This window comes from Berghia stephanieae, chromosome 5 (genome assembly GCF_034508935.2).
Source record: "Berghia stephanieae isolate SIO BIC M18660-M18661 chromosome 5, UCSD_Bste_1.3, whole genome shotgun sequence".
In the NCBI taxonomy this organism is placed as follows: domain Eukaryota; kingdom Metazoa; phylum Mollusca; class Gastropoda; order Nudibranchia; family Aeolidiidae; genus Berghia; species Berghia stephanieae.
Window position 1 is genome coordinate 758,380 of NC_088364.1, and position 9,046 is coordinate 767,425.

The 9,046-nt window shown below is 36.9% G+C and overlaps 1 protein-coding gene across 1 annotated transcript in view; it reads right to left on the reverse strand.

Annotated features, from left to right (window-relative positions):
• The window catches only part of LOC144972205 (piwi-like protein 1), a 68,122-nt gene extending 59,761 nt beyond the window's left edge, over window positions 1-8,361 (reverse strand). Inside the window, exons 1-5 of the mRNA XM_078913222.1 lie at window positions 8,023-8,361; window positions 4,440-4,580; window positions 3,561-3,702; window positions 2,529-2,589; window positions 834-1,061 (exon numbers count right to left, since the gene is read on the reverse strand). Coding sequence (XP_078769348.1) covers window positions 834-1,061; window positions 2,529-2,589; window positions 3,561-3,702; window positions 4,440-4,547 — 539 coding nt within the window. The 5' untranslated portion in view covers window positions 4,548-4,580; window positions 8,023-8,361. The remainder of the gene's footprint in view (window positions 1-833; window positions 1,062-2,528; window positions 2,590-3,560; window positions 3,703-4,439; window positions 4,581-8,022) is intronic.
• Window positions 8,362-9,046: the final 685 nt, after the last annotated feature.

Consider the following 9,046-nt stretch of genomic DNA (forward strand, 5'->3'; position numbering starts at 1 on the left):
GAATCCAATACTTACTAGTTATCGATTTTAATATAGCTGTAATAAGCGAAATTCTTTCCTATTGTTTTAAAATTCGTGAAAAAATATATTTTACTAGGACAAAATGATCCAGAGGTTCATACAAATTTTTGCAGCTGTACATTGGGAACAGCTGAGAAAAAGAAGACAAAGGTGCGCCCCTTATTAAAAATCCGACTATTGTATCCCTTAGTAGATATTTTGGTATTCATCTTTTTCTTGGGATAATCCTCCGCAGATTACCTCCCTTTGTTGATATTTTACATCTCCTTTCCCCTTCAATTAATTGTTCACCTTCATCCTCATCATCATTTGACATGTACATTCATTAGTCAAGCTTCTAAAGAAATCATCCTGAATCAATCACTATAAGGTCAGTTTTTAGAATATCTAACTACTCATCCTTTCCGTTTCTTGGCTACTCCTATTCACTGCTGATAATAATAATCATTAAATATTTTTTTGGACCCAGAATTCACAACCACTCTCTAAAAAGGTAGATCTTGCCATATAATAATGCCCCTGCTGTTATTTTGGTGTAAATTTTCTATATTTTTGTTGGCCCCCACTAGCGTTGCCTGAAGATTCCATATGATTGTCCTTTCAGTATAGTTGTCCTTGATATATATATATATATATATATATATATATATATATATATATATATATATATATATATATATATATATATATACAGAGAGAAAGAGAGAGAGAGAGAGAGACAGAGACAGAGAGAGAGAGAGAGAGAGAGAGAGAGACAGAGAGAGAGAGAGAAGGGGGGGGGGGTAAATAAAAAAAGAATATATATATCATACGGGGTTCCCGATTCTCCAAGTCTTGTTACAGTTGGAAGACGAGGCCGTTCCTTGCGTGATGGGGCACCCGGCTTGTCCAACTGCAAGGAGTCCATCTTGGCAACAGGTGGCTCTGGTGACGAACTGGAATCTCTCCTCTCTGGCTTGACCAAGGGTGTCTGTCTCAACGAGTCATCTCTATCAGAGAACGGCAGTTTGAAGCCTCTTCCCACACTGCCAGTGGAACCACTGGGTGGGTGGAGAAAATAAGAAGGAATAAAGATAAATTTTCTTTTTCAAAGATGGGAAGAAAGTTGAAAAATTAAAAAAATATAAAAAGTTGAATGAAATATAGTATTGCCCCCCTCTACAGAATAAAAGCAACAAACAAAAAGATGTCCCTCACTCCTTACAAAGCAGCTGGCCTCTCTCTACTGAATAAAGGCAACAAACATAAAAGATGTCCCTCACTCCTTACAAAGCAGCTGGCCTCTCTCTACAGAATAAAAGCAACAAACAAAAAGATGTCCCTCACTCCTTACAAAGCAGCTGGCCTCTCTCTACTGAATAAAGGCAACAAACATAAAAGATGTCCCTCACTCCTTACAAAGCAGCTGGCCTCTCTCTACAGAATAAAGGCAACAAACAAAAAGATGTCCCTCACTCCTTACAAAGCAGCTGGCCTCTCTCTACAGAATAAAAGCAACAAACAAAAAGATGTCCCTCACTCCTTACAAAGCAGCTGGCCTCTCTCTACTGAATAAAGGCAACAAACATAAAAGATGTCCCTCACTCCTTACAAAGCAGCTGGCCTCTCTCTACAGAATAAAAGCAACAAACAAAAAGATGTCCCTCACTCCTTACAAAGCAGCTGGCCTCTCTCTACAGAATAAAGGCAACAAACATAAAAGATGTCCCTCACTCCTTACAAAGCAGCTGGCCTCTCTCTACTGAATAAAGGCAACAAACAAAAAGATGTCCCTCACTCCTTACAAAGCAGCTGGCCTCTCTCTACAGAATAAAAGCAACAAACATAAAAGATGTCCCTCACTCCTTACAAAGCAGCTGGCCTCTCTCTACTGAATAAAGGCAACAAACATAAAAGATGTCCCCCACTCCTTACAAAGCAGCTGGCCTCACTCTACTGAATAAAAGCAACAAACATAAAAGATGTCCCTCACTCCTTACAAAGCAGCTGGCCTCTCTCTACTGAATAAAAGCAACAAACAAAAAGATGTCCCTCCCTCCTTACAAAGCAGCTGGCCTCTGGACCAACCTTTAGTCTTGCAAGGCTGATTGAGAATTTTATATTCTATTAGAATTCCTTGTCATTTTCTTCTCTAGTCTTGCAATCGTTGCTGCTGGAAGCTACAAGAAGTTAACAACAATAGAGTCCAATGGAATGGAAGCTTCAATTTAAATCATTAAGACAGAGGATGTCGACATTTCGGTGTTACCCTTTGTCAACAAAACATGAAGAATTAAACAGTAACTGTGTTTTCTCTTTTAATTCCTGAAATTGCAGAGTGCTGGCTTTCTTAGTCCCAAAGGAGAAACCATTTCTAAACTTTTAACAAATCAGTAACTAAATCAACCATCAAGCAATGCACATCTTTGTAACACTTCCTTATTCTGTTTTTAGACAATAAAAAAATGGAAGCCTTTTAATTCTACATAGAGATTAATCGATTCATCAGATCTGTGTTTGTGACTTACATAAGAGCTTTCATGGCAGCCAGTCCACGACCCATTGGTCTGGGGACAGGGTTATCCTCCTCTGAATGGGAAAAAGGGACATCAATACTGCATTAGTGGTGACAACGTTGATGACTACATCATGGTTAAAAATTACAATCACTACAACAGGACACAAGGAAATTTTATTCTCAGCACATCATTCTTCAGCATTCCCTTATATGGGAATATAAACAACAAAATATCAAAGGTCACATCTAAGGGGAAAACTGGTGTAGAACAAAAATAAACCATTCATAAATTATTGAAGGCAATGCATTTTCTTTAAAAGACAAAAAAAAAAAAATAATAATAATAATAATAAAAGAGAGATATCCCCCCCAAAAAACTTTCACATTTAAATCCCTACTTTTATTTTTTATTTTTTTTGGTGGGGGGGGGGGGGCAAAGTTTAACAATCTTAGCAGCCATTTCAGAGCCCAACTGAAGGAAGATGACACACACAATGGAAAGTAAGAGAGATTTAGGGCTCAGCGCATTCAATCTCAACACTGTTGGATTACAAATCTCCGTGTAACAGGGAATAGTCATATGTTCAGACTTGAGATTGACATGAATAAAAGTACACACATACATCAGACTATTTCCCTTACAGACAGAGAGGCCACAAGCCAGGACCATCTCACTCTAGGACAATTATAGCCACAAAGAGAAACTATCACCCGGTCTCTGATCTTCCTTTTCTGATCAAAATCTTGGAAAAGTTTATTTTGAAACAATTATCTCATCTTAAAAATAATTGTCATGAAAACAAATTTCAGTCAGCTTATAGGCAACATCATTTGAGAGTAACCGTACTTGTTAGGGTTGCTCGTTGCTGGGCAGATGTGACATCAGACCATTGAATCCTACTGATAAAAGTGATAGAAGACTCTACCAGCAGCTCTCACCAACTGCCTAAAACAACACAAAAATGGTAACAATATACAACAGAAATATGATGCACAAGTCAATGGTCTATGTCAAGGTGTTTCTCCATTGCCATTTACTCACTGGGAACACCGGGCTTGTGACTATCAGGCTGGATGGAGGGTGCTTGGGAAATTGGAGGAGTCTCTGCCTTTAGTCTGGCAAAGAGGGAACCACGGCCTAAGGAGGGAAGTGGAGCGGTTGGTGTCGCTACTGCTGGTGTTTCCTACAATATGGGAATAATAGTAGAGATGTTGTGATAAAACCCAAACATGTTAATGAGATAGAAATACACACATCTACCAACCTGGCATTACTCAGATGAAAATAATAGTAATAGTAGCCATTTTAACTAACTTTAAATGACAAATTGGTTTTCAACAGGATGAAATAACGAGTAGAAAGTTAAAAATATGAGCCCTTGTGACAAACTACTTGTCCCATCAACAAGTTCTACTCATCAAGGGTGTTCTTGTCAATCTGTGAATGGAACCAAAAACACAACCCAATTCTACCCTTTGAGCTTAATCAAAATCTCACACGAAACTCGGAACCACAATGGGTCTGCAAGAGATGAGAATTATGACTAAAACTCTATCCATACTTGGGGAAAAATCTCAAGCATCTCAGATGCAAACAACTCATGCGTCAGGCAGGTCAAATAGATTATATCAGTGTTATATGAAATGTATTTGATGGTATTGGTGTTATAAAACCAAGAATGAAATGTATTTGATGGTATTGGTGTTATAAAACCAAGAATGAAATGTATTTGATGGTATTGGTGTTATAAAACCAAGAATGAAATGTATTTGATGATATCGGTGTTATAAAACCACGAATGAAATGTATTTTAAGTTAAAAACTGACCAAAATCTGATGCAAATCAAAACAAGTTTATATACCACAATTTGGTTGCACAACTTTATTCAAATTGTCAAAGATGTATAATTTTCCATTTACCTCTCCTTTTTCCTCAGCACCTGGTTTGCGGGGTAACTTTGCCAAGGCTTGCATCAAGGCAGCCCCTCGGCCCCCTCGTCCAAACCCACTGGGGTTACCACTTGCCATGGCGCTTCTTTCAGGGGCCTTTCAAAGATGCAACTGGAGAAAGATCCATTTACAAATTCAATAATTGCTACAGAAACAACAGACAAGGGTCAACCATTAAGTAAATGCCCTGACACCTATTATTAACCAGGCCAACCAACTTTTTTGTAGGCACTTAAATGAAAATTCAGTTTTCCAATGGCAGTACAAAATCTGGTTCACTATGATGCAGTATATCATCCCATTGATAAAACCGTTTGAATTTTGCCTCTGTTATATAGAAGCAGAGCTATTCAATTATTTATACCTTAAAAACACCCCAAAAATAACTATAGGAATCAGATTGAAACTGGCTCCAGCTGACTGAAAAAATGAAAGGGGATTCCCTGAAACACTGTGACAATGACGCTGACCACGGCAGTCCAAGCTGAAATGGCGTTACTTTGGTAGATTTTTAAATGAGCGTGACCGCTAGCGACCATGCAGGTGAATGAGAGAACTATGACACAGATTTAGCCCATCATTTAAGTGCCTACTTTTTGGCATATGGCACGGTTGAAAAATTATCCCAGTCGGAATAAGCCAAATCTAAATGGAACTACGTTTTCCATCCACCGGTGGACTATGTAGCAATGCTTATGTGAAATAAATAATCTCCTAAATATATTCTGCTGCTGCTTCTCACTGAATAATAATAATAATAATAATAATAATAATAATAATAATAATAATATAATAATAATAATAATAATAATAATAATAATAATAATAATAATAATAATAAATCATTGGATAGCGCGCAAATTCCATGAATTCATGCTCCAAGGCACTTTTAATAAATAAGATAAAGATGATCTATAATGATATAAAAGCTTAACCCTCTCGTGTTCAGATTCTTTTTGGGGGAGTAGGTAATGAGTTCCCTATATGGCCATGTCAATCATGTAGACATCCTTTGATGATATAAGCCTACTCTTTGATATCTGTAGTCGCCTTTTCGTTTTCTACGGTCACTCATGGCTAAACTCAGCCCAGAAACGATTTCATAGGTCTGTCCATCACCAAATTTCAAACTTTTGTTCTCGTGAGTTCTTAAGTTTTTTGACCGAAGAACGATTGGCTACTGAGCATTTTGACCCTTCAACGATTGGTCGTTCTGGCAGCTCACGTGTCAACAGCCGTCAACAATGAATTGAATTATCGTTGAGGCAGTGGAAGACGGCCATGGAATAGTTGCGTCACATCGCCACGTTGTTGAATAAATTATCAAGGCATGGTCGATAGGTAAAAAAGCCAAATTATGTTCTAGTTACATTTGAAACAAACAAAGTATATCACTGATCTCGTCTCTTTGAGATATAAAGAATGATATAAAAATCAAGAAAATCGGCCGATAAATAAAAAAGTTGCTAAAAAAAAGCTAAAATAAACAAAAGCAATTTTTTAAATCAAATTTATTCGTAAAACAGTTGGTTTTCAACCGATTTTTATGAAACAATGACCAATTTACTTCTTTTTTCAAGCTGATTTCAGCAATGTGACTTTCAAATTCCTCAGAATTATATTTTTTACTTTTAGATTTTAGCTTTTAGGCCTACTCAATAAGGTGTTATATTCCTTGCATAACAATAGCGTAATACATCGACGGGGAGAAGCGTCTTTGTTTCGGCCAGCTGGATAGATAGCCTGCGATTGGTCGAAGACTTTGAGACGCTTGATTCACAATTCTACACGAACGAACCCTGGCGGTCTATCAAAGAGGTGTAACAAATTTATTTACCGACTATTTTTCTTGGTGCTAAAATTACAAAGTAATAATTTCGCATCAGAAAAAATAACTCTGAAGTTCCTATCTCTTTATTACAATAAAATTGATACCGCGAATGACAGAATCGACCCACAAATAAGGGAGTTATAAATTATTCATAATATTTTTAAAAGTTTACAATAATGGTCTTCAAAGTCATTTTTCATCACCAAAGTCGTAATTTTTTACCGATTTTTACTAAACAAAGTGCAATGTCAATGATTTGCACCCGCAAATAAAATAGGATTTAAATTGCAATTTCTGAAACGTATTTTCTTTTCTGTCGGCAAATTTATAAAAATCAAAGCTGAAAACACCCTGCGGCAGTGACAGGGCCTGTCATTTCCTTCAAAACGATTGGATTTTACTTACTGAGGCCAGTCTTGGCTACCCCGCCCATGACTATTATGCCGTTGTCGGGTTGAATCTTAAAGAGTTAAGTATTAAATAAAGGCAATAGAAAGAAAACATGTCTAGCTCATTAAGCTATATCCTATGTACCAATATGTTTTCTCTTATGTGAGACATAATAGCAATTACATTCTGTCTAGTCTCTTTTGTAAATGAATTTATAATGGCTGGTCTGATAATAGTTTGGAGTAAAGGGAAATTGAGTCATTTTTTAAATTTTAAATTATGCCTCTTTTTAAATTTTATACCCATGATGATGATAATGGTAATGATACCTAACTATAGCTATGATTATGTATTGTTCATGGTGATATAATATAATTATGAATTTGATAAGTTCATAGTTCATGTGCATTTTTTGTATTGTGGTTTCGGATGTTGACTGCGAATAAACTTTCAGTGGTTTTAATGTTTTTGAGTTGAGATCCCCTAGGACCTACAGTGTTCATTTTGTCTTTCCTTTTGAAATCGTTCAATAAATATTGGAATGAAATCAAACTACATACAACCCATTTGTTTAATATTTTCCCTCATTGTTGCTTTCATTTTATGTCACTTGTTGCATCTTCGTATTCTGTTCTGGAATTCATGAACAGCCACTTGAAATTGTATTCCAGAAATATAACAGTAATGTTTCTAATACTAATAGAGGGGATAATTAATTCCAATTGGTATTGCTGTGAGATTTTGTCCCCGTCCCGGAGTTCTGTGGTTGGAATTCCCCTTAGGGTAGGGGAAAGTTGGCCGTCTTGGGCTGGTTGTTGATTGGCCCTTTTTTACTTTGCTGTCTTCCCCATCGCCCTTTTATCATTTGTTCTTTCCATGTTCTTGTTCTGGAACAGGAATGAAACCATTTGTCTCCCCTGTCTGGAATCATATAGTGGGAGGAAGATAGTTAAACGGAGGTGCATAAAAACGCCACCTTTTCGGATTATCCCCAGACAGGTGTCTCGAATTTTCCTCTTCCAATTTGGAAACAGACACTTTGGCCACTCAAACTCAATAGCTGCATATTTCGAGCTCAAGTACCTACTCCGAGAATACACTCCTTGTCCCCATCCTATGTACTCAACTATTCTCCCCTACCTCTAGTCTCTAGATATCTAACTCTAAACTCTAACTCTAACTCAACTAACTCAATAAAGTCTTGGTCTTGGTGGTCAACATGGTATGGTTGGAATAGTTGTTGAACTTCGACAGAAATTGATAAGTTGGTGATAATTATAGATTATTGAGGTAAAAGAATTTATTTAACAGGACTATGAGCAATACTCTTACCTGATTTGTCTTCAAAGGATTTTTAAAGTTGCCTTTTTATTCGTAGAAACCATCGATGAAAGTTTGTTACGCCAGATTATCCCTTGTATTTACGAACTGAGGTGGGAGGAAGTAGCGTCACAAACTAAGATTGGCAGTAGTTTTTTAAAATAAAATGCCAAAATAAAAAGTCATAGAAAATTAAATAAGAGATGAAGTGAGTAGAAGAGTGCCAGAAGATAATAGAGAATAAATAATTTTCGCGGCTTTGATGGGGTTTGAACCTGCGACCTTATTGGTACGACAACTCCGCCTGACCGGTGAGAGCGTGACTCTACCATATGAGCTATCCACGAACACAATAAAATATTCGTTTCAAACTCGGGTCATTCCTTGAGCTACTCTCTCACCGACTACTGGAGACCGCGGGTCCAACACACAACCATTGCGATGTTACCTGGCCAGCAGTTAAGCTTAAAATATTCTCAACACAAACATATAACATAGAAACAATTGTGACATTGAGTATGCTCCGGTATATGGGGTGAATTTTTAATTCAGAAAAGTGGGTGGAGCAGGCACTTATGATGGTAACAACAAGAGATGAAGTGAGTAGAAAAGTGCCAGAAGACAATAGAGAATAAAAAATTTTCTCGGCGGCGATGGGGTTTGAACCTGCGACCTTATTGGTACGACAACTCCGCCTGACCGGTGAGAGCGTGACTCTACCGTATGAGCTATCCACGAACACAAAAAAATATTCGTTTCAAACTCAGGTGAAATAATATCCAATTTTGCCAAACGATCTTAATTTACAGTTATTCACACGTTTGTTAAGGGAGGGGCGACACCTGAAATATCGATTTTTGGGTCAAAATATAAAATTTCAGTTTTTTATTTATTATCAAAGAACAATCATTTTTTCACATATTTTCAGCACTTAGATGGTGATTTGGATAATATAAAGTTTGTAAATCGTCTTTCATAACCATGGAAGTCGACATGAAAATACCAAACTTTTCAATTTTTTGTAAGAATTCAACTG